The following is a 25,009-nucleotide window of genomic DNA, read 5'->3' on the forward strand; positions in this document are numbered from 1 at the left end:
ATGGGGGACTCGCACCAGAGGTGTGGGGACCACAGGGAGGGACTGGGGCAAGCTGCTGCCCAGTCCCCTCGCTCCCACTTTTTCTCTTTTCTTCTTTTGGTTCTACCAGGGGCTAACCAGGGAGGGCACCAGGCAGTGGGGCCAACAGAGCAAGCAGGCCAGGGCCTTAGGGTGCCTGCAGCGTGGGCAGAAGGCAGGCAGGCCTTAGCAGCAGGGCCAAGCCGAGAAAGGGAGGGTAGGAGCCAGGGCTGGCTACCAAACCCCCCTCCACGAGGTCCCTGAGCCAGGAGTTCGCTCTGCAGCGCCACCTGCGGGCTAGAGGGGAACTGTGGCTGGAAGGTGACCCCAGGCTCCAGAAGAAGGCGCAGGCACATCAACCATTGGTTCTCCCTTGTAGCTGGTTTATTTTCAGTATATTCCTGACCTGGTGACCCTTCACAGTCCGCAGGAGAGAGGTGGGAGGGAGGAAAGTCAGCGTGTACCTGCACCCATCCCTAACTGAGGTTATCTCCTCGCTGAGAGTTAAAGCTACACCGGCAAGGGTGACCTTCCGGCAGGGGTAAGTGTTCAGAGACCCCTGGAAAAGAGGCAGCCAAGGCTCCATGCCAGGGCAGGCAGGGCATGCAGCTGTGGGGCAGCGTCCCAATCACACTGGCCCAGGCCCCTCTCCCCTGTGCAGCATTCCTCCCCTCCCTGCCCAGCTGGGAGCTGGGCTCAGCGCCCCAGCAGCCGCAGCATCTCCTGAGGATCCAGCAGCTTCTCCCTGGGCTTCCCAGCGCCCTGGCCCCGGGACATCTCCTCAGCATCCAGCTTCTCCCAGTCCGAGAAAGAGATGGGCCGGACCCCTGAGGCAGAGGAAAGATGAATCACTACCTCATCCTCCTCCTCCATCCCAGCCCAGAGCAAACCCCAAACAGAGGAAAGGCCCAGGGACCACCCACTCCACTTCCCAGGAGTTCACACAGGGCTCAGACCTCGGCTGCTGAGCAGGGCCTTGATGGCCGAATAGCCAGGCCTGGGGCCGGACGGCAGCAGCCCCGCCTCCAGGTCCTGCAGCAGCGTCTGGCTGGTGAGGAAGCTGTCAGTCATGGTGGTGGTGATGACACCTGTGGGACCCCGCTTCACCCAGCCACTGCAGTAGAGGCCTGGGGGAGGGTAGTGAAGGGGTAAGAAAATGGGAGGCGGCTGGACACTAGCCTGGCGAGCCCGAGCCCCCAGTGTAGATGTGCGTACACACAGCGGTACACCCTAAGTCCTCTGGGCCCACTGCAGCTGCTGGCTCACCACCCCGGATTTGTCTCAACCTGTTTGTACCATACCCTCCCCCCTTACACCTCAGTTTCCCTGTAGACCAGGAGCTGGGTCTTGCCCACCTCCAGTTTCAGCAGGCCCTTAGGAAATGTTTCCTGAAGGAATAGACAGGTGTGTGAATATTTAGTCAGACTGGAAGCTGCCTGAGGACAGGGGCTGCTGTTTAATCTCCAAATCCAGCAATGAGCACAGGGCCTAGCCCAGGACAGGCCTCAGTAAATTGAATGACTTAATAACCAGACACACGTGGGCATCTCAGCTAGACTGGGAACTTACCCTGGGGTCAGGAGGAGGGTGGGGCTGGGCCCCAGGACCCAGACTCCCAGGGCCTGGCTCAGAGCAGTTCCTTAGTGCACACCACTGGATGAATGAATGAATGTGAATGGTCCCAGGGGATGCCAGCCTCCCTGTTCCCCACCATACTTTGGTGCCTAACCTTCCCACACCCTCTCACCTGGCACATCCACAACCCGGCCCTCCATATTGGGGATGACCCCAAGTTTGGGGTCAAAAGGCACACTGGGGTCAATGGGGTGGCTCTTGTACCCAACGCTGCTCAGCACCAGCCCACAAGGGAGGTCCTCCATGTCTCCGGTGGGCACTGCCCGGGCGGCGTCACCGACACCCTGTTGGGGAGTGTGAGCAACACGTGGCTGGGGTGGGGAGATTTGACAACAGGGGTGTCTCTGGGTAACAGGAGACTTACCTCCAGTCTGGTGATTGCCAGGCGGATGCCTGCTGCTCGCCGCCCATCTGGTGAGGGCAGCACCCGCTGGGGGCTTCGGAAAAAGCGGAGACCCCAGGCTCGGGAGGCCAGTGCCTGGCGGGCAGCCTCTTCCACCCCTGGCTTCTCAGTGGCTGTTCGAAGCAGCAGTTCTGTCAGCCGCTTCCTTGGGCGGGGCACCTCTGTCAGCAATGCAGAACAGCTCAGGGCTGTGCCTGGGTTACAGTCCTCTCCCCGAATGCCCTCCCCAAGCCCTCTGACCTAGACCATCCCCTCCTTAGTGAGCTGGGGGGCCAGGCCGGGGCCCCTCACCCTTGATTCTGTCCTGGAGGCCCAAGAAATCTGCAGGATCCAAAATGGGCCGGGTTCCTGGTAATTGAATCATCTCCCGAAGCTCCTTGGGGGTGGGGGTGGGGAGTGGGGGAGGAGATCAGGCCCAGAGCACAGTTCATTCTGGAGCCCGCCCCAGAGCCCAGGCCAGCTAGGGGACACCACCATCACCCAGCACTGCAGGAGGAACTGGCCTCCACCTAGCTCCCCTCTTCCACCCCAGGCAGAATTATCCCCAGGGGCTCTGCCCTTCCCCACCTCCCAAGGGCAAACCATCCACTTAGGACCCTGGCCCCTCTCCCTCTGGCTCCAGCACCTTAATGGTGAAGGCTACTTGCAGGGGTCCTCGTCGGCCCACTATCCACACCGTCTTCACCTGACTCTGCCTCAGTACCCCCAGGGAAGCTTCCGTGATGTCTGTTTTCTGGAACAAAAGGAGGACCTTAAAGTCATCCAACACTGAGCCTCTCCTTTTAGTCATGTCCCGACCCTGAGTGAGCCTGAGAAGGTTGGTAGCCCGAAATGCACCACTGCCCCCCCCTGGTGGCCATATGGAGCACTGCCGCCAGTTCTGCAAATGGTTCCAATTAATCGTGTTTCCCTGAAAATAAGACCTAACCGGAAAATACGCCCCAGCATGATTTTTCAGGAGGTCATCCCCTGAACATAAGCCCTAATGCGTCTTTTGGAGCAAAAATTAATAAAAGACCCGGTCTTATTTTTGGTAGCAACAGAAACACGGTAGCAGCAAACCAGGCCCATGCTCTTTCACTCAAAAAGGGTTTACTAGGTGCAGGGCACCACGCAGGGAACAGGGGGAGAGGGCGTAGCAGGTGTTAACGGTGCAAGAGACATGCCCTCACAGAGCTTCTGATCTGGTGGAGAGAGAGATACTTATCAAATACTCATCAATAAATGTAAAATTACAGTGGTGACAACATGCTTGGAAAAAGTAGACAAAGTCTGTGAGAGGAGGGTATAAGGCTTCCTGAAGGAAGGGACAATTGAGCCAAGAACTGAAAGATTAACTGGCAAGAGGTGAGTCAAGAATGTTCTAAGCAGAGGAGTGGTATGTGCAAAGGTCCTGCAGCACACTGAATAGTACTGTTTTTTAAAGGCCCACAGAGCTGGAGTTCTGAAAGTGACAAGGAAATGGTGTGACATGAAGCTCATGGGCTGATTTTCAAAAGACTTCTGCCTGACACCAAGGGGAAACTGAGGCTCAGCTTGAAGGGATGTGGCCTGAACCCTGAAGCAGGGGCACCCTCCCCGCAGTGTGACTTCACCTCCATCCCTCCAGCCCCGGACCTACCCACTCACCTCCAGGTGCTCAGGTGGGGTTAGCAGGATCCGGGCCACATCCAGAGCCACGTTCCCCTGCCCCAGAATCACGGCTGTGTCACAGCTCAGGTCCGGCACCAGCTGGAGGAAGAGGTCTGCATAGGGTTCCCCTAGCCTTTGTCCATAGCCCTCAGGCTCCCCCACACTTGAGACGTCCAACTCACCTGAGCCTCAACTCAGGTCTCCCTCCCTCCCCCCGGCCCCACCTTCCCAGAGGCCTTTCACAGGTGACCTCCCACCTCGGTCAGCCTGATGTCTCACATCTCATCTCACTGGGAGCCTTCCAGTCCTGGATGGTGGCTCCTCCTTCTTCCAGCCCTGGCTGAGGGGGGAGGAGGAAGAGGCAGTGGGAGTGCTCCCCCAACTCACCTCCCGTTTCTCAGGAAGCCCGTTGTACCAGCCCACAAAGGCCCGGGCCGAGAACACACCGGGCAGCTCCTCACCGGGAATTTCCAGAGCCTGATTGTCCTCTGCCCCATAACTCTGAGGAAAGATCCAGAGCCCTCACCACCAGTTAAGGGACCAGGCAGCCCCCACAGGGCTCCCAGGGGCCTCCCTCAGCTCCAACTCCGTAGCTTCCACGCTGGCCCGCGCCCAGTGGTTTGGGCCTCACCCACATGCATCCTTCAGCCACCACCTCCTGCTGCTGCCCTGCCCCAATCCCCATCCCCAGCCTGGCCACCGTCTGCACTCACCAGCACCACGGCGTGGTAGGCCTCCCGCAGTTCTGGCACAGTCACGTCCCTGCCCACGACCACGTTGCCATGGAAGGCACAGCGGTCAGAGCGGGCCGTCTGGGTAAAGGTGTTGATGACATTCTGCTGGCCCCGGAGTGGGAGGGGTTAGAGGATGAGGCAGCTCCAGGGACCACACTGTGCCACTCTCACCCCACAATGTCCCCAGGATGGAACCTGGGTGGCATCTAGAGGGCCTGGGGTCATTCCATGCAGCCAGGCAGCCTCTCTTCCCTCCTCACCTTGACCGAAATCTCCAAACCTCCTCTCCGTGCCCAGAGAGACCCACCTTCACCTCAGGATGGTCAGGCGCCACACCAAAGCGCACCAGGCCGAAGGGTACAAACTGCTTCTCGTAGATGTCCACGCGGGCCCGGGTGTGGTGCTGGGGAAGAAGGTGGCAGGAGGTGGGGCTGAGGGAGGGGCTGGGCCCCTACAGGTCCTCCCCGTCCCGGACAGAGCAGGAGGGCCCAGCTCAGTGGACTGAGAACAGAAAGAGGCCTGGACCCTCTGCAAGGAGAAAGAGAGCCCCCTGACTCCCCATCTGCGTAGAGAGCCAGACAAGAGGAATGGAGCAGCTGAGCTCAGACCTGCCAGCCCATCGAAACCTCGGCCAACAGGAAGACGTATCAAGAGAGCGTCTTTCTCTACTTGAATCGGGCGTGCCACACCACTCTGCCCTAGAACCCCTCGACACTTCTAGAAATGGCCAGCCAGGCTGGTGACTTGAGAACCACCCCTTGAAATTCATGCTTGCCTTAGCTCTAGTCGCTAAGATCATCCTGTTGGAAAGGGGGCCGAGCTGGAAAAGGAGTCGGGGGCACAGCTGGGGCATGTGAGGGGTAGAGGCAGATGGAAGTGGCCCTAGTCTTAGAAAAAACGACCTCATTCAGACATTGGTCCGCATGGCCTGCCCTCCAGGGCACCCAGAGGGGCCATGGAGAAAGCACAGGGTTGGGCTCAGGCACCAACCAGCCACATGACTGGCAAGTTCCTGGATCTGCCTCTTCCTTTGTAAACTGAGATAGATGACCCCACGTCGCTGGGTTGCTGGGAAGCATCCTGGAGGTCAGGACCGTGAGAGACTCTGGGCCACAAGCAGGTTTGGGTCAAGCAGCTGGGGCTCCTACAGACGACACTGCCCTGCCTCGCACCCCCATCTTGGCTCATGCTGTAATACCCCCGATTCAGGGGGACTTGGGCCAAATGAGCTCATGCCCTCCAGTCGCCCTCAGTCTGATAAACGCTCCTGCCCCCCTCCTTGCCTTTGTCCAAACCCCCTTTGCCCTCCACTCCAGTGCCTACACCCGAGTCCTGGCGCCCCACCACCCACCCACCCCAGCCACAGGTGGCGCCCACCCCACCTCCTGCAAACCCTACTGATGGGGTACCCAGGATGAGTTCTGGCGCTGGAGTCAACAGCCACGGGGACCCCACCACTCTCTGGCTCTGTGCCACAGGAATGTTTCTTAACTTCTCTGTACAACAGAATATCCCTTCTGGCATGACACTCAAGAGTAAATGAGCAAGACCTGAAGCACTTAGCCCAGGGCTTCACCCACGTGCGTGTACAATCAACAAAAGCTACCATTACTATTACTGGTGTTGTCGCATGCACTGCCACCCTCATAACCTTCCTGGCTGTCCACTGCCGCAGGACAAAGTTCAAACTGCTCAGCCTGTGGACAATACCTTACACAATCCCACTTTATCTTCATTCTTTCCTGCTGTGGATCTTTCCCTCTAGGTCACACTGCTCTCTCCAAGGCCACCTCCCACAAAGCTAAATGCACTGGACATGTTTATTGGTTATCTGGCGCAGGCTGACCTCATCTTCCACAAAACTCTCCTCCCTAACCCTTGCAGCTCCCTCTGAACCCTCCAGCTGCTCTATCTTGGGCCCCTTTTCCTCTGTCCCCCTTCTAACAAAAACATTCTCTGAGGTTCTTCCCATCTGGGACCCTCTCCCTTCCCACTAGACACATCTCCTGGGGAAGTTTCACCGGCTCCATCCTTCAGACAGCAATCTGGCCATCTCCTCCTCTGGCTGAGTTAGGTGCCCCTCTCTGTACAATCCCCCACCCCAGTTTCTGTGCTTACACCACCAGAGCCCTACGATATTGTGGAAACCCTCTTCCACTGCTCTCCATAATCCCCACATGAGGTCCTTGAGCGTGGGGACCATGCCTGTCCTGCTCACACCTGTTCCCAGTGCTGGGCCCATGCCTGGACATGTCGGTGTCCAGTAATTGATTCCAGAATGGGCTGCCATGGTGCCTAAGAGAGGGCTCTGCCATCAGGCTGCCTGTGCTCAGATCCCAGCACCTTTCCTGTCTAGGTGGGACCTTGGGCAATCTCGCTCAGCCTCAGAGTCTTCACTTGGGGGAGTGAAACGGGAGTCATGACACCTGCTGCAGGTTGTCTAGAGGATGTGATGAGATGCTATACAGACAGTGTCTGACTCAGCTAAGTGCCACTGCCTCAGATGTGCCGTGCATGTATCTTGGAGCTCCCAGTGGGCAAAGACCAGCTCTTAACTGGCCTCTGTGTCCATCTCCCAGCACCTCCCACAGGGAAAGCACGTGTACGTGTCAGCTGAGTGCAGGCCAGAGCCTTTGCTCACCTCAGAGGCACTGAGAATCCTGTCTGGAAGGCGCACTCTCCCCCTTCCCCAAAATTCAGGCTCAGCTAACAGTGTCCCTTACACAAAACCCTCCAGGACTTCACCAGTCCCTGTGAAATCCCTGGGCTCTGGGACAGAGACCAGGGTTGTCCTACAATCTGGCAGCTTGCCTGGGGACGACTCCCCACATGTGGGAGGCCCTCTCCTGAGCCCATGGTCTCCTTCATTGCAGATCAAATGCACCTTCTACAGGAAACACCTTCATCCCCACCTACCTCAGCTCATGCTGGTCACATCATCGTAATTAGCTCTTTTACCTGTGTTGCTTAGAAGGCATGCTGAGGTCCCTTTTCAGCAGGGTGACAACTCATCCCAGTCTCCCCAAGACCCTCCCAGTTTTAACACTGAAAGCCCTGTGTCCTGGGCAAACTGGGGTGGTCGATCACCCTACCTTTTAACTATCTGCACATGTGTTTGTATAATTAATATATTCATCATTTCTCCTGTCTCTTCATGGACACTCCAAATTCCTTCAAAGCAAGGCCATTGCCCAATGTCTTAGTAAGCCTTGGTCTCCCCTCCTCTCCCAACATGGTTCTCCCTCCCTCCTCCCTCCCACTAAGGTCCAAGGTCTGGCAAAGTCTCAAGGATAATTAGTAACCTTGGGGCCTCGCCCGCCAAGGCCACTACTATAAGCCTTGAGACCCTGGCCTTTGGGGGAGGCCATGTGGGTGGAGAGCAGGCTTAAAGAACAACATGGCATGGGGAGGGCTGGAGCTATGGGTGAGGACAGCACAGTGAGGTGGATACAGTTACAGAAATCCCTAACAAGAGAGGTAGAGCCTCAAGATGTAGGATGTTGGGAACAGAGTGGAGATGGTGGAGAAAGGCAGGAAGATGAGGAGCAGGATAAAGTCATTTTACAGGTCTGCACAAGCTCCCTGAAGGGCTTGGCCAAGGAGGCATAGCCAACCATCTGCCACTGACCACTGACCATCGCCCATGAGGTAGACACACTTCTCTCATAGCTGAGGACCTAGAGTGGGGAGCCCCAGATGTAGGTGACAAAATGAGTAGAAAGAGTCCTGTCTAGATCGGCTGGGAGCCCATTCTCCATCAGGAATCCAGGACTGCTTTTAAAACCCAAAAGAGTGGGGCCTGCCCTTAGGATTGGAGCAGCAGGTGAATCGTGGGTGAGGGTACCAGAAGGGCATGGCTTACTTTTAGCAGGTGTTGGGCAGTGTAGAAGCCAGCTGGGCCACTTCCCACCACACAGATCTGGGTGGTCTGCTCCTGCGTGGAGAACTGTTGGCGGGAACCTAGGACGGGAGGCAGGGAGGTCAGAACAACACTCCCTCCCCAATCCCAAACCACTTCAGAGTCAAACAGAAGATGGAGCTTCCCAAGCTTCACCCTCATTTTTGGCAAAGCTTTGGTGTTTGCAGTGTTCTTACTTCCTCTGAACCCCAAAGGCTGTCTTCATTCAGAAACCCACATCTCACACATGTCACTGAAGATGGCCTACTCAGCAACCCCCACCACCCACCTCTTAAACTGCCCTACACAGTACTTCATTTTTCTTATGGGGTTCCCTACCTACCCCGCTAGAATACCACATCCTTCCGACGGACCCTATGTCATCCCAGTCTCACCGCTGTGGATCTCCCCACAATGCTCCCATTTCACCTCTTTAGCCCCTCTCTCCACAGAACCCTACCAGAGGGTTTACTCCTGCCTCATTCCTATAATCCCGTTTCGTCTCAGACTTCTCTCTTGCCCCAGACTTCCATACCACCCTCATTCACCCCTTCTCACATCTGTGGACATCATGGTCTCACCCTAGGGCATCTCACCCCACAGGCCCTCATCTGCCTCCGGTACACCACCCCCATCTCGTCCGCATGAGTGGACCCTTCCAGTCTCGTCCCTGGTCCCCTCTCTTGTCCCTCTCCAGCTCTGCCCCAGCTTGGCTCCAACCATCCCCTTAGCGCTCGTAGGCCTCCCCGCGCTCCCATCCAGCCCCAGGGGTGCACTGTTCCTACTCGGGGTGCTCCCGGCGGGAGGTTGCCGGGTCCGAGGCCACGCCGACCAGTGCCACCAGCGCCAGCAGCGCTGAGCCATGGCTGGGAGGAGGAAACAGCACAAGGATCTGTTCTCCCCGACTGCCCCGCGCTTCGCGTTGAGCGCCGGCTCCGGCCCCGCCCCTCCCTGACCCCGCCCATAGGCGCAGCCCCGCCCCAAATCCCGCCTCCCACGCTCTAGGAAAGCACAGCCGGGCGGCTCCACCACCGTCCCCTAAAGAATCCCGCCTCCAAAAGGGCCTGTGGGGTGAGATCCCGCCCTCGGATCCACCCACTTCTGCTGAAGGTCCGCCCACCCAGGATTTCTGGTCCCCACGTGACTTAAAAAATTTCTCCCCAGTCTTCGCCCTCCCTCCAACTTTCTGGAGTTTAGAGTTAAAAGAGAGCGAATCCTCATCGCTGTTTCAATATCGCCTCAAGAAGGGAACCAATTAGAGAGGAGTTTTCTTGGCGGCTCCCGTCGCTGGCTGATGACGCATCCGCCTCTCCCGCCTGATAGCGTCCTCCTCTGCCTGAGCTGGTTTCTTGCTTGCCAATCAGCAGTCCGGTTCAAGCACGCCCATTGGGTAATGACCAAGGAGTCCGGAAGTTCTGGGAGGGGGGTGGGAAAAAGGGCTCCAAGTTTATAGCTTGGCGGCCCTGCTAGGCTGCTACACAGGTGTGACCCCCCCCCTTTGAAGGTGCGGTCCAGCCTGGGCTAGGGAGAATTTTAAACTTTTAGAGATGTCGATATGAGAAATGCCTAAAACTGTAGATGATTTTTATAAAAATTTATTTGAGCCAAAACTGACCACAATTGCTGAGAAGCAAGATCTACAATGCTCCCAAGGATAAGTTTTGTAGTTTCTTTTAGGCATTTGAAATTAAGGAGGGAAGGTAAAGAAGATGACGTGAAAGTGGGAGAAAGCAGGGTGGGGATCGAGTTACAGGCAGTTAGGATTCTGTTTTGTTGAGGGTGATTACAGCTTCCAAAGGTATTACTTCTGGCATTTCAAAGGTGTGTTGACCTAGATGCACAAGAACAATGGACAGGCCTGGCTTAAAACCTTTCGCTGAAGAAGTTACAGGCCTGGGGTGTGACTGGGTACCATGGCCTGGCCATTTAGGAATTTATGATCAGATCACCCTGTGAGGTTACTTTCCGTACTTTATGTAGAGTCCCTTTTTTGACCAGAGATCTTGTCCCACCTCACCCCTCCCCTTTATACAGATGAGGAAACAGAGGAGGAGAGACTTGCCCTGGGTACTAAAGACAGAGCCAGATCCTGACCCTGTTCCATCAGGGCAGGAATAGTGTGAGGCAGTGAGGCACTTGCCTTGGGTGCAAAAACCTCAGGAATCAAGATAAATAATATTTTAATGCAACATTTTGAAAGATTTAAATTAATGCAAAAAAATCCATGATGAACAAAATATACTTTTAAATGACAGGATCTGTGGTCACATCTGACCCAATAAGCCTAATGCCAGCTTTAGCTTCCTTTTTTCCCAAGGACCCTCTTGTCAAACACTTCCTTGGAGAAGCCTTCCCTGACCCATCCTCTCCCAAGCTGAGTTAGGGCCCCTTCTTGTCCCCTAACACTCTACCCTATTAATACTTGTTACACTACCTTATCATTTTTAATTACCTTTTTTAAATTGAAATAACAAATAGAAAAGTGCAGAAATCAGAAGTGTACGGTTTGATGAATTATCACAAGATGTAACCCTGTAACCGCTATACAGATCAAGAAGTAGAACATGGCCAGCACCCCAGGAACACTTTGTCCCCCTTCTAGTCACTTCCCTTCCCTCCTACTGTTCTGATTTCTAATAAAGCCATTGTGTTTTGTGCCTGTCCCAAACTAGGCAAACTATGGCTTGCAGGCCAAATCCTATCCAACACCTGTTTTTGCACTGCCCACAAGCTAATGGATTTTACATTCTTAAATTGTTTTTAAAAATGTAAAGAATAAGGTTTTGTGACATGTGAAAATTATACGAATTCAACAAAATTTTATTGGAACACAGTCATGCTCGTTCTTTACATATGTCTATGGTTGTTCCACACTTTGCTGGCACAAAATGCTTTGAATGTTTGTGACAGAGACCATATGGTCCACAAAGCCGAGAATATTTACTATCTTTACAGAAAAGTTTGTCAACTCCTGCTCTAGACTGTAAGTTCCAAGAGGTTGGGGCCCAGTCTCATGCAGCCTTATATCCCCAGAGCTTCGCACAGTGCCTGGTACATAATGGATGTTCGTAGTTTTTCTTAATGATCAAATCACTTATTATCCTTTCACATGGGAGGAAGAGAAGGAGATTCGGGATTAGATACCTCTGAAAGCCCTGTAGGGCTCACCTCCCAGAGGCACTATGTTTGGTGGTTACGGACAGGGATTCTGGAGTCGGACACACTGGGTTCGAATCCTTCTTCTGCCATTTACCAGCTTTACGACATTGAGAAACTTAATCTCTCCAAGACTTATCTTCACAATATGTAATGGTAGGAGACAATAGTACTAATTTCTTGTAAAAATTAAAGTTAGGTGGCATAGGTAAAAATGTGCCATAAGTTCTGAATAGATATGAGCTATCATCATCATCATCAATCTGAAGACGTTCGCCATCATCATCAGTATTATCACCTCTGATACACTTTGTAGATTAGACCTCAGGTCACTGCAGAGCCCCAGAAGGGCTTCATTCACTCTGTCCCCACCCCTCACCTCTCAAGCCCCATGCATTCCCAGCCCACATCCTCAGAGTAACAGAAAATCAAGCCTCAAAGTGATCCAGTGACTTGTTTCCAGGTGCCTGTGGTACAGCCAAGTCTGGTACCAGGGCCTCCAGCCGCTGCCCATTCCCCACTCAGGCCCAGATCAATAAGAATGAGTCATTGGTTATGTATTAGGATGGTTTTAATCATTAGCCAGGACTGTGCAATGGAGCCTTTTCTGACGTTGCATTTTTCATATGGAGAATTAGCAGTTTGATGAGTCGCACTCCGAGACCTTAAGGCCGTTTCTGAGCTACTAGTGCATTTCAAAAGAGCAGCAGTAAGGTATAGCAAAGCAGTAGGCTGGGGAGTCTGCCAAGCCAGCCTCCTTGCAAGAGGGCTGCGTGGATCCAAAACGCTGCTGTAGCCATCAGCCTCCCACCAGGAAACAGATGGCATGCTCAAAAGGTCTGGTTGCAGAGTGTTTAATGGAGGAACTTTGTACAGAGGTGTAAGCAGGAATAAGGAAACCGTGAAGCACCCTGGGCTAGAAACAACTGGAAGCGACTACCACCCCAGGCCCTGAAGGAGCAAAGGAAGGAGCTGTTTTCACAAGGCGTGACAGTGGTCGCTGCAGGAGAGGGTGCCTGCAAGCGTGTGCCTTTGGTAGAGAAAAGCAGGGTGGAGGGGAGTGGGGAAAGGATCTGGAGGGGCCAATGGCAGCTACGCAGCAGAGCTACCTAAGGCCTCACTAGAGATGGGTTCTCCAACAGGGCCAGGCTTAGCGAATGCCCTCACCTGCCGTCTGACCCATCAGTCCATCCCACTTGCTGACATTTAGCTTCTCAACATCAGGGGCAGCATACCCTTTGCCCTGTCCAAGGACTTCACTGAAAAATAAGGCCGTTGTGCACTCAGAACTTGACTTGCATGTTCTTAACCAGGGATGATCTTGCCCCCCAGGGGACATTTGTCAATGACTTCAGCCATTTTTGATGGTCACAGCTTGGGCTCCTGGCACCAAGTGGGAAGCTAGGGATGCTGCTAAACATCCTGCAATGCACAGGACAGGCCCCAACAACAGAGAATCATCATGTCATAGTGCCGAGGCAAGAAACCCTGTTTTAAACTAACTTCTTTGACTTCCTTCTCTGTCCCTCCCTCAGCCTCCAGCTGGGCCCTTCCTTGTACCCCCTCATCCAGCCTCCAGCCAGGGCAGGTCCCAGCCCTCTCTCAAGTCTGCTTACTTTTGGTTGACTTAGTGGTGTCCCCCAGCACCTCGACCTCTTCTTCTGGCTGGGATAGTTCCATGACATTCCGGACTCCCTCCCAGGCTGCAGAAAAAGCTCTCACAAGCCAGCCCAGCCCAGCCCAGCCCTTGACTTCCAGCTCTAATATCTGCACCCCACACGCCTTCTCCTCCTTCCTTTCCTCTCTAAGGCCATCTGTCCTCCAGACCCTTTGCCTATCACCCCCTCTAGCCTCAGTTCCCCTCCCAGTAATTTTTCTCTCCCTCAATTGATAATTCTTCCAGGCCCACTCCTTCTAAATATCATGGAACAAAGCAGATATTTTTCTAGATCTAGGCAAGGTCATGCTCAAAGCTATTTATACTTTTCCTCCCCTTACTTCCAGAAACTGGAGTACTCTCCTCACAAAACACATACACTTAGATCTCACTGATGACGTGGCTCTTGGGAGCTGTGGAGCCAGGCTGTGTCTTGCACAGGCTTCTCTGGCTGGGAACCGAGGAAGGTCTGCCAAAGGTAGCCTCCCCTGTGGTCTCTGAGGAGAGGGTTCCTTAAGGGACAGAGCCTCCAAGGGCACAGGAAGAAGCAGTAGCCGCTAATTGCACGGCTCTCCTGGCATCCGGGAGGCCTTAGCCAAGGGCTGACCCTGCTCTCTCCATGCCCCCTCCTCGCCTGCCCCCTGCGCAGGGCCTGTCCTCACTGTCACCCTCCCTTAGCTCTACCAAGGCTCAGGCAGAGCAGGGGAGGAATCCAGCTAGTTAGTCCTGAGATGAAGTTGGCCAGACTGCCTAGAATGCCCAGCCACCTTTATTCTTTTCTCCAGATAACCCTCGCAACTCAGAAAAGCAAGCAGGGCAGGTGACCCCCAGGGCCCCCAGCAGGAGATCCCTGCCTCACTGTCTGCCCAGCAGCCCAGCCACCCCCACTGGGGAAGGGCCCGCACCTTCCTGGCCCCAGGGATGGCCAGCAGGAGCAGGAGAGCCAGGGTTGGGCCCAGGAAGGGGAGCAGGGTGACTGTGCTGGCCCGGCCCTCATTGCAGCCCCACCAGCTCAGTGATGGGAGGGGCCTGCACCATGAACTCCTCATATTTATTGAGGAACAGCCGGAAGCGTGCCAGGTAGGTGTCCTCGTTGTAAGGCAGCTGCTTCTCATGGAGGAACTGGGACACCACGGGCTTCACCTGCCAGAAGACGGGCGGGAGGAGGGGGTCGCTGAGCCAGGACTGGGGGCCCTTCCTCTTCCCTGCCCCAGCTCCGGTCTGCCTTGTTCCATGGTGTTCTGAAGGAGCTGAGGGGCTTGGAGAAGTCCTGCCTCTTCCCCTCTCAGCAGGCAAGGGAGAGGGGGCTTCTCCTCAACACCCCCCCACCCAGGGCTTCCAACTGCATGACAGTCTTCTTTGCCATGGCAGATAAAAACCATAGTTCCTTTACCAAGCGTCCCACTGTGTGCCCAGCCTTTCAGATCCATCTCTTTATTTCATCCTCAAAGCCTGTCAATGTAAGCACTGACAGATGAGGACACTCAGGCTCACAGATGGTCACTTAACTTGTCCAGTCGCATTGCTAGAAAGAACCCACATGTCTCTGATCAGAAACCCACACTGCTGTTTGTGCCCTGGGCTGCCCTTTCTGAGGCCCTCTGACTTGGGAGACTTGGGATTCAAGCGAAACCTGAAGATTACTCACCGTCTGCCCTCAGGTAGTCCCTTCATCCCAGCCCCTCCAGCCCGACTCTCATCTACCTTCAGGCACATGTTGTCAGAGAGCCTGGGGAAGAAGTGGTGCTCCACGTGGCAGCTGATGATGGAGTGGCCGAACGCCCAGTCCAGCACGGGCAGCCGGGGCAGGTTAAGCACGCCCAGGCTCATCATGTGAATCCGTCGGGGCTTCTTGTCCCGGGAGAACATGGGGAGCCCGATGTGCTGTGACAGACACGTGGGTCACCACCTGGGCCCTTCCTGTACCTCTCCACCTGCCCCAGGAGTCTTCACCTCGCACTCAGGGACCAGTGGGTTCTTCTGCCCCCTTACTTCCACTCTGGCAGGACCTGGTAGAGGCGTGAGGGGTGGGGTTCACCTGTCCAGGACCTGAGCTCAATCTCATCCATCTCTGGGCCTCTCCCCCCATCTGTACAATGAGGGTCTTGGCCTGGACACCCCTCGGATCCCATGGTACTCGAAAGCTCGCAACTGCCCACCATTTACTCTCATGTCACTATGTCTTTGCTTCATCTTGGAGAGCCCCTTCTCTGCTCTGTTTTTACCGATAAAATCCTGCTCATCATTCAAGATCAAGTTTGTGCATCCACGCTTATATTTTCATTCAACAGGTTTGTATACAAACGTGTATACCCCCTCCGCCAGGCACCGTCCTAGGTCCAAGGGATGCCAAGTGAACGGGAGGTTCCGTTCTAGCAAGACAGGTAACTGGGACACACTACGACACTAAGTCATTCATGGGAGAGGCTTCGTCCCTACATAAATGGTCGAGGACACTGTGCTGAGTCCTGGCCTCCCAGGAAGACCTCTGTCTCCAGCTCCTCCATCTGCCTGCCTCATGGCCTGTGCTGGGGCCTCTGTGATGGCCTTCTTTCAACTTCGTGAGGTTATTCACAGTAAGTGCCCTGAGGGCAGGAGCTGGGGGCTAATCCCTTGTGTTGCCACAGAACTTAATCAGGAGGCCAACGCATAGTGGTAGGTTCTTAACCAATCTTTGCTCCACGTGAGAATGGTAGCCAGCGTTAAAGGGAAGCCAGTTCCTTACCTGAGACCCAAACTCTCTATGGTGAGCCACATAGAGACGAGTAGAGGGCGGGGTGCGAGGTGGGGGGATGCTTCCTCAGGTGGAGAACGCTCCCCACAGCCCCCCAGCGCCCAGGGTGGGGGAGCTCTCACCTGGAAGACGTTGACATGGAGGAAAGGGTGGGCCAGCAGGGATCTGGTGACGAGCATGCAGGCCAGGGCTGAGCTGGGGCTCTTGAAGCCAGACACGTTCAAGAGCAGCCAGTAGTGAGAATAAAGGCCCAGGGAAATCAGGCCCAGCGCCCGCAGCGCCGTCCTGAGCTCCATCTTACTCAGCCGCTCTGCCAGAAGGGGAAGAAATACAGTGACACAGTGGGCAAGTTTCCCATCCAACATAAGCTGGCTCCCTGGCGACTCGGGGGTGCCAGCTAGGGTGACCTAGGTGTGTCCACCCACACACCCTGAAAAGTAGGTTTACCCATTTTATAGAGAGGAAATGGAGCATTAAGCAGCCTGACCAAGGTCACTCCGATAGTGAGCAGTGGCCTGGGGCTTGAACCCAGGACTGGCTGCCCCCCAACCTCTGCTCCTCCCACCCTGATAGCGCTCCCATGATATTAATTATAACATGCAATATAGTACAAGGCATTTACAAAGCATTTTTACATCTATGACCTCATTATGTTTTCACACCACCCTTGAGGAGCAGGTAAGAACCTGAGGCTCAGAGAGGTTAAGTTACCTGCCTGAGGTCTCCAGCCATTAAGTGGCAGTGCCAGACGTGGCCCCGGGTCTGAGGTTCTTCCCACCCTGCCTGGCTGTCTCAGAAAGTTTCTGTCCCGTCTTAACTCAGGGCTCCCCACCTCCTCCACAGGCAGCTTCCAGCAATCAAGGAGGAAAGGAAGGAAAGGGAAGACCAGGTCTTTGCAGGGCACTTCAGACCCCGGCCCTGGCATACTCACCAACAGCCACCACTGGGGTTATGATGGGGATCAAGAGAGGAGCAAGGAACATGTAGACGTAGCGGTTGAGGCAAGGCAGCCGCCACGTGCTGGAGTCCCCCAAGCCCAGCACGTTGGTATAGCCATGGTGTATCTTGACGTGTCCATACTTGGCGTACTCTGCAGGGAAGGCCGTGCATACCTAGAGGAGGGAGCCAGAAAAGGCGCCGGGGTCCACGTCAGGCACGGCACAGCCAAGCAAGGCAGGACCTTTGGAAACCTTGAGAACACCCCACCGTCCCCAGACCCTGCATTTCCAGGGCCTTCCTGCTTACACCCCCAGCTAATCAGCCTTCACCATCAACTCTCAGGTATCTGTGACCGCAGAGTGGCAGCCAGTCAAAACAAGTGCGTCCACTTGGTGTGGCAGGTGAGGGGTCATGAGGCCAGCCCCCCAGATTGCCACTCTGCCACTGACCTCCCAGGCAAGCCTGAAAGCCTGAGACGATTGGACACCCACTTGTCAGGTTCCTGGCCTCGGATTGTAATTATTTTGTGTGTGTTTGTTTATCTTGGAAACATCTGTACTTTCATAGCCTATTTTGCATTCTGAGCCCACAGCAGTGAGGGGAGGAGTGGTCTGCAAGCAAAGAGAGGCCATCTCCTGAACTGTCCACAAGGGTGGCACCTGGAGTGAGGGTTCCCTGGTGGGAGCCAAGAGCTAACTTCTTGCTGGGGTGGCTCCTCTGGCAGGTGTGGGGTTCTCCTAAGCTGGTCACCAGCACAGGCTCTCTGACTCCAAGAAGGGTCATTCTGAAGGCAACGGAGGCACTAAGGCGTATCTCATGCAGATACATGCAAATGATCGTGCAGATGCCAGCCTCTTCCAATACTCCATCCTGGTCAGAAGGTTTTGCTAATTTCATTGAAGATGCTGCCTTCCAGTTTCAGGAGAAGCTGAAGAGTTTCCCAGTGCCAATCACTGTGAGCTGGTACAGACAGCAGAACACCTTGATGTGTACTCAGCACTCTGTCCTTTACATATGTGACTTGTTAAGCGAATTCAGCAACAGTGTTGCTGAGGAGTCCCTGAAAACAGGCACTTTGCTCTCAGAGGATGTAACCCTCGAGGGGGCGGGTTTTGCTCTCTGTTTTTGTAACTTTGCAGAAGGATAGAACCTGGGAGAGGCTGCAGAAGGTGGGCAGGTAACGTGTCCATTAAAGTGACGTCTCTTCCAGACCTGCTGGTCTCTGAGGACCTGCCTGCTCAAGAGCATGCACCCATTGGGGTCCCTTGGTTGGTTCAAGTTAGTGACAGAAGCCCTTTGGCAGCAGGCACAGGGGTCACAGCCGGAGTCTGTTGGGATGTCTTGAGGCCAGCCTGCCTCTGCCCAAGGCCTGCAAGTGTGTGTTTTGAACCTCACAGTTCTGTTCCACGTAACTGGAAGAAGTGACTGTTTTCAGCTGCTTCTTCCATGCACTTCTGCTCCAAGGTCCAATCCTGTCCGCATTGCTTCTTTCGTGAAGAAATGTCAGCTGAATGCAGCAGTCTGCTTAGTGACAAAGCCGATTTTCCTTCTGGTCCAAGCTCAGCATCTCCTTTGAGCAGCAATGCTAGAAACGACCTGGAGCCTGAACCAGACCGAGCACGGTAAGAATCCAGCCCTCAGGGCCCTGGTGGGGTTCTCAGCCGTGTGCTCAGACCCGAGGATGCAGGGGGAACAGGTTACCTGTACAGTACATAACATGTGATTTGTGACTCAGCACTCACTTCCAGAGTCTGGGTACGATTTGCCTTTTCACGTGAATAAGAACAGATTTGAGTCTGTTTCTGTAACACCGGAATTCTAGATGTTCTTCCCGGAGAGGAAGAGAAAGGAATTTAAGCTAGAAGGGGAGACTGCACACAAATTACAGCGTGTGTACCTACGTGTACACCCATCAACCAAAGGGCACTGGGAAATGGCCACATGCTGCGGAGGTAGTTGGAGAATGGACTGTCCTGCTGTAAAGGTTTATTTAAAGGTCTCAACCGAGGATTCCACAGCCAGATCCAGAGAAAGTTCCAGAAGCCTTGAGGTTGGTGCCACTTCTTGATATCGTCACCTTCTGTGTTCCTTGGGAAGACTTAAAAGCCCCAATCTCGTAATAGCACTCAGGCTCTGCAAGTGGCAGACTGTGCTAGGGGTGGATGTCAGTATAATTCCTCTTGACATCCTTTCTCAGCTAAACATCAGGACGCAAATCTCTCATTAGTTCATGCATTCCTTCATTCAGTTGTTTGTTCACTAAAGTATCCCTGGGCCTCAGCTGGTGGCCAAACGTAGTTATCTAATTTATCTCTGAATAGGTAATATGTTTACATCATTCGGAATTCAAAAAGTGCACAGTGAGGGTCTTCTTCCTGGGAAGTAAGGGAGGCTCTCAATCTCTCATGTATCCTCTAATATTTCCCTTGTATTTTATTGTTTAAACAAACAATACTTTGCAGGATTAAAAACCACCATTATAAACTTGTGACGCAACCAACTGTGGGTGTTCAATAGGTCACCCTGCTGGATTGGAAGGGGCGGGGTGGGGCGGGGCAAGGCAGGTGATGGTGCCAGAGGCTGTTGATTTGGGCCAGCTGAGAGATGGCGAGGATGGGAAGGGCAGCATGGGGGCAGGATCTGGGGGAAAGGTGAGGAGGATTCGGAGCAGAAGAAATCAAGGGTAAGGCCAGATCTCCAGCTAAGGCGGGGGACCTGGTGCAGCCACTCCAGAGGTGGGCCTAGGAGAAGAGAGCAGCAGACACGGACAGGATGAGAAAGAGGAGCTTTGGGTTGTCCCAGGGGCAGTGTCCCGCAGGCAGGACGGACTCTGGGCTGGAGTCTGCCCAGCTGCCATTCCTCCTTCCAGCTCCTCTCACTGATTCCCAGGGGCTGGGCAGACCCTTCATACTGGCTACAGAGTGGTGGGGACCTCCGGGGCGCCACAGGCCTCGGTGACAGGTTTGTCAAATAAAGTATAGCACACCCAGATAAATTCAAATTTCAGATAAACAGCCAATCACTTTTTGTAGACATGTACCCCAGCCGGGGGGCTGTCCTGTGCACTATAGGATGTTTAGCAGCATTCCTGGCCTCTACCCATTAGATGCCGGTAACACACACACACACACACACACACACACACACACACACACGACCAGTCATGATAGCCAAAAATGTCAGCAGACACTGCGAGTGTCCCCGCCATGCTCTCCCCTCTGTGCTCACAGCGTTCACACTGCCAGGTTGAGGGTGCCATCAGGTTCAGCCTACCCCGCTCCCAGCCGCACCACATACCAGCTGAGCGGCCTCGGGCAAGTGACTTCACCTCCCAGACCAGTGTTTCCTCATTTACAAAGTGACGGTAATAGGTAACAATAACAATAGCTTTGACCACATAAAGTGGCGTGACTATTAAATGAGATCATTCATGGAAGGTACACAATAAGCACCCAATAAGTGTCAGCTGGTATAATCAGGATTTTTATTACTTTGATGTCATTCATGTATGCCTGTTTCCCCACTTGACTCTAAGCCCCTGGGGAACTGGAAGCGGGTCTTATTCACTGTTACGTTCCCAGCATGCAGCAGAGGGCTTGACAGGGAGCAGAAGCTCAGTGATGCCAGTGCACCGCTCAGCCATTGCCTACTCGGCCAACACTCTTTCGGCCCCCAAAGCTCCCCATGCAACCAGCTTCCCTCCTAGTCTCTGCTCCCAGCTGGGCAGCCCCTGGTCCCTCGAAGCAAGCTCACCCTTTTCTCTCCAAGCCCCTTCCTCAAGGGCACACTCAGCAAGCTCAGTGGAGCCGGATATCCATAGGCAGTTGCTGCAGGGTTCTCTGCCTCTGAGGGGCCGTGTACAAGCCCACCAGGGTCCCGTCCACCAGAAGCCAGGCTTTACAGATCCACGTGAGTGGGATTCACCATGAGACCCCTTCCCAGAGTCCTCGGGCTTATCCTTGAGGAAGCCAGACCAAAGATGGGGGCGGGGAGGGGTGCTCCTTGGAAGTACATTTTGCAAACCTACACATATGATAAAATGGCATGGAACTACAGGCATGCATACACACACACACACACACACACACACACACACACACACTATACTAATATCAATTTCCTGGTTTTGCTATTGAATGACATATATAAATGTAACTATTGGGGGAAACCCGGTGAAGGGTACACCGTACACCGGACCTCTCTGTCCTATTTTTGCAACATCCTGTGACTCTATAATTACTTCAAAAATAAAAAGCTGGGGTGGCCGGTTAGCTCAGTTTGTTAGAGAGTGGTGCTTGTAGCACCAAGGTTGCCTGTTCGATCCCTGCATGGGCCACTGTGAGCTGTGCCCTCCTTCAAAAAATAAATAAATAAAAATAAAAAGTGTATTTTGTACTGCAGACCTCAGTTTTCCCTCCAAATAATTTTTTTTGAATTTTTATAAAAGTTTATTTGAGCCAAACTGACGACATATGACAGGGAGCAAGATCTCAAATGCTACCTAAATAAAATGTTTAAACTAAAAAAAAAAAGTCATAGTTGAGCATCCACAGACTAATACCCCTCGGGGTTCGGGTGGGAACAAGCAGAGAGAAGGTCAGAGACAGCCCCGCGGATAATGGTGACACTGAACTCCTGGGAAGAGAACATTGGAATCCTGACCCGGCTGGGCGTTCTTGGCTCTGTTTCCACCACCACACAGGACTCAAATGAAGGTGACTGCATTCCCCTGGATGACCCCGGGGAGGAGGAGGGAACAGAACTGGCCTATGCTCCCTGTGGACCAGTCGTGACTCCACACCCTTAGTACAAAGCTGATTTTAGAAGGAAGGTTTGAAGTGGAGACACAATAGAGCTTAGTAACTGGCACTGGCCTGTTTCCTCCCATTCAGGGGAGCATCCTGATTGTGAGTGACATGCAGGGGAGTCCCTAAAGCCCTTTGATTTCAGGCGCTAATCCTTCCCAAGCTTCAGTACTTACACCATGGTGGCTCTGCCCACCCACCTGCCCCCCACCTTCCTGTGGCCCTTCATGGGGCAGTACCCAGAGGATATAACTGACAGTCCCTGTGACATCACCCAGGACAGGGAGGGGCTAGGGTTATCGGTGGGCTGGGGAGAGGGTCAGAAGTACCCTAGCAGGAGGAATGGAACATTCTGTAGACCAGAAGTGAGTCTTCAGAGGGAAGTTCATGCTGGTGTACGGAAGTATGTATGATTTGAGATACTTTCGCAAAGAAATAACAACACCCAGGAGTGTCACTGCCCCCTCCATCCTACCCACTCCTCCCAGATCCAATGGGTCAGAGAGGGTGAGGCCCTTGCCCACCCCCAGCTCGAGCCAGCAGACCCTGAGACAAATCTGGCAAACACTGGGTGCCCAGGAAAAGCCAGGGATACTCAGCTGACACCTGAGGTTGTGAACTAGAGAACTAAGTTCTTCTATAGTGGGGGAGTCTCCTGAGTGTCAAGGCTTGGGAAGAGCACAGGCACCCTGCAAGAGGAGGTGACAACAGGACATGGCAGAAGTGGAGAGTAAGAGATCCAGGAGGGTCCTGGGCGGCAAGAGCTTGTCCTTTGTGCAATCCAGAGAACAGGTGATGGGCCACAGCCACCGCAAAACACACACACATACACACACACACACACACAGAATTTTGACTTCTTTGCATAACTGCATCGACCTTTCAGTTAAAAATAAGTAACACTAACAAACAAACAACAACGAAAACCCTTTCCTTGCAGCTGAATGCATGTTCCTTCCAGAAGAAATAAGCAAAGCTTGCACTTGGCGAGCACCAAGGAGTCAGGCTCAAGCCCTAAACAAGATCTCCAGTGTCTCCTTTAATCCTCACACTGGAGTAAATGAGAGTCATGCTGGCACAGAACAATGAAGTTGCCCATTTGGTACCAGCAGCCGCCCCCATCCCCGCCAGGCTCACCTCCACAAAGAAAAGTGCCCAGATCTTGCTCCAGCGTTTGGATTCCGTGAGGGCACCATGAGTGGCCAGGTGGCTGCCCTTGACAGTGAACGTGTAGTGGCACACACCCAGGATGGTGATCCCCAGGACAAAGACCAGGACATTCTCAGAGCGCAGGCACAGGAACCCTGCATGGGGGGGGGGGGCAGGGTTTTTCTCCAGCTCTGGAGATCTAGGCCTAACCACCCCAGCCCCCACCCCTGGGAGGCCAGGCCAAAGTGGGCCCAGGCCTGGCAGCTGCCACAGGCAGCAGTGAGGCAGGTCCCACGATGGCCTGGGGTGATGGGTTGGTTCTCTCTCCAGGATTTGGGACAAAACAGAGCCCCATGGACTCTCCAAGGACTTGGGGGGCTGATTCTGGACCCCAGCCAGAGCAGTGGTGGGGCTAGGTCATGGTGGGGGTCCAGATTAGGAGAGGTCCAGGGGAAATACCCACCCTCCTTCCTCACTCACCTCACTCCATCCCTGGTGACCCCAGGAAACCCTCCCCTCCCCCAGGCCACCTTCTTCCTTCGCTGTCTCTCAGTGATTCCTCTCAACTTTCCCCTCCACCGCCCTTCATGCCATCAGACCCTCTCCTTCCTTCAGCACTCAGGTCCTCTGGGGAGATAGACAGGACACCCCAACCAGACTTTCAGGTTTGGTGTGTGACTCTCCGTCCTGGGATCCCAGGCACGCAGTGTCTCCCCCGTACCCCAGCCGTCTCCATCACCTCCCCCTCTACTACCACCCCCAGCCCGGCCCCCTTGTCGCCCTGTCCCCGTGTCCCCATGTCCCCATGTCCCTCACCAGGCGGCAAGGCGAGGAGGCTGAGCGCGAGGATGGCGCAATCCACACCGTGGCGCTCCCACCAAGAGCTCGCCCTCACCACATCCTGGACCCGCGCCTCCAGCTCGCTCAGCAGCGCCTGGGCCCCGCTGCTCTCCTGGGGCGCGTCCGGTGCTGTCTCCATGGGGCTCAGGACAACTCGGAGGACGCTGGAGTATCTGAGGCATTGAGCAAGGTGCGGAGCGCGAGCGGGGGCGTGTCTGGGCGGAGTCAGGCCCTGGCTGGGGACACCCGTCCCCCCAGCCCCCACTCCCGGTGTCACGGTGCATACTGGGCACCGAGCACCTCTGGACCAGAACCGCTGCGGGAGGAACCGGTAGATGCACGAAGGTGGGGAGGAGACCCTGGAGGGAGAACCAGCCCTGAGTAGAAGGGACGCCCGTGGGAGGAGGGGGGTACGCAGAGACCCCAGTGGAAACACCCCAGGGTCCCTCACCGCCTCACCTCAAATAACTCCCTCCCAGTCTCCTGTGGCGTTTGTTGCAGCGTTTTTATCCCAGAGCCTGAGTAATTTTCTTAGTAGCACTTAGCAGGCACTCCTGCACAGGACACAGGCTTTTGTTCCTCGTCTGTCCCCACCCACAGACTGGCGGTGGGGTGCCCACAGGGCCTTACCTTGCTTGCACTGTTGCTCAAGCTGTACCTTCAGTACGTGCAATGGTGCTTGGCACACAAAGGTTTTTAAATTCATGAGGTAGAAAGTTCAAGGACTCACTCCACTCAGGCCAATGGGAGCAGGGTCCCTTCTGAGTCCAGTGTTTTAGCAGCGGTGACTCATGGAGAATTGGCTCTCCAGTGATTTTTGGGGGTGAGAAGGGACAGCTATAGAGAAAACACATTCTGGGTGGGATTCTGCTGCAATTCCACTCACTCAGGAGTGCCCAGGTCTGAACCCAGAACCAAGGCCAGGGCCACAGCAAACAAACTTGCTAGCCCTTCCCATCAGCCCAGGGCCCCACCCAGCACTGCTGGAGGCTGGCCCTGGTCCTCAGAACACAAGCCACTGCACTCTGCAAGCTTCCTTCTCAGTTTCTGAGAGTCCTTTCTCCTGTTTTTGTTTTGTTTTGTTTTGTTTTACTTTCCCCCGGTTTCACATTGAAGTCCCTCTAAAAATGAGGTCTGGTATGGTGAGGGCAACAGCATTTTCAGGCTCAGACCTTTGGAGAGGAAGAATGAGACCAGCAGGAGGAGGGGAGAGAGAGACGGAGAAGGAGAAACCTGTGAGGGAGAGTCAGGGACACTAATGGCTTTGATTCCTTCTATCTTCCTTGGCGTTTTCCTTCACGAATTCTTAAGAGTTTGTCCCTCCAATTCTTTATAAAAGGGCAAGATTTCTTTACCAGGTCAGTATTCTAAGGGGTTTACAATCGAATAGACCAATTCCCCCCAACCCC

The 25,009-nt window shown here is 54.3% G+C and overlaps 2 protein-coding genes across 4 annotated transcripts; both read right to left on the minus strand.

The window, feature by feature from the left end:
* Window positions 1-380: 380 nt before the first annotated feature.
* Window positions 381-9,271, minus strand: FDXR (ferredoxin reductase). 2 transcript variants are annotated; one of them, XM_074319339.1, is made up of 12 exons: window positions 9,106-9,271; window positions 8,285-8,382; window positions 4,730-4,825; window positions 4,402-4,524; window positions 4,076-4,189; window positions 3,686-3,787; window positions 2,682-2,789; window positions 2,348-2,432; window positions 2,018-2,217; window positions 1,766-1,964; window positions 975-1,145; window positions 381-845 (listed from the first exon to the last, which is right to left on the minus strand). In XM_074319339.1, the coding sequence occupies exons 1-12, from the start codon at window positions 9,182-9,184 to the stop codon at window positions 715-717; spliced, it is 1,506 nt and encodes a 501-aa protein (XP_074175440.1). In that variant the 5' UTR covers window positions 9,185-9,271; the 3' UTR covers window positions 381-714. The 2 variants fall into 2 exon arrangements, with proteins under 2 accessions (XP_074175440.1, XP_019601205.1); XM_019745646.2 differs by having other exon boundaries at window positions 1,766-1,937; window positions 9,106-9,270.
* A 3,043-nt stretch (window positions 9,272-12,314) lies between these two features.
* FADS6 (fatty acid desaturase 6) lies at window positions 12,315-24,193 on the minus strand. 2 transcript variants are annotated; one of them, XM_019745644.2, is made up of 7 exons: window positions 24,060-24,190; window positions 23,577-23,773; window positions 22,749-22,915; window positions 16,799-16,979; window positions 15,990-16,177; window positions 14,838-15,017; window positions 12,315-14,276 (listed from the first exon to the last, which is right to left on the minus strand). In XM_019745644.2, the coding sequence occupies exons 2-7, from the start codon at window positions 23,737-23,739 to the stop codon at window positions 14,127-14,129; spliced, it is 1,029 nt and encodes a 342-aa protein (XP_019601203.1). In that variant the 5' UTR covers window positions 23,740-23,773; window positions 24,060-24,190; the 3' UTR covers window positions 12,315-14,126. The 2 variants fall into 2 exon arrangements, with proteins under 2 accessions (XP_019601203.1, XP_074175780.1); XM_074319679.1 differs by lacking the exon at window positions 12,315-14,276 and adding an exon at window positions 14,308-14,658 and having other exon boundaries at window positions 24,060-24,193.
* Window positions 24,194-25,009: the final 816 nt, after the last annotated feature.

Source organism: Rhinolophus sinicus, linkage group LG15 (genome assembly GCF_036562045.2).
Source record: "Rhinolophus sinicus isolate RSC01 linkage group LG15, ASM3656204v1, whole genome shotgun sequence".
In the NCBI taxonomy this organism is placed as follows: domain Eukaryota; kingdom Metazoa; phylum Chordata; class Mammalia; order Chiroptera; family Rhinolophidae; genus Rhinolophus; species Rhinolophus sinicus.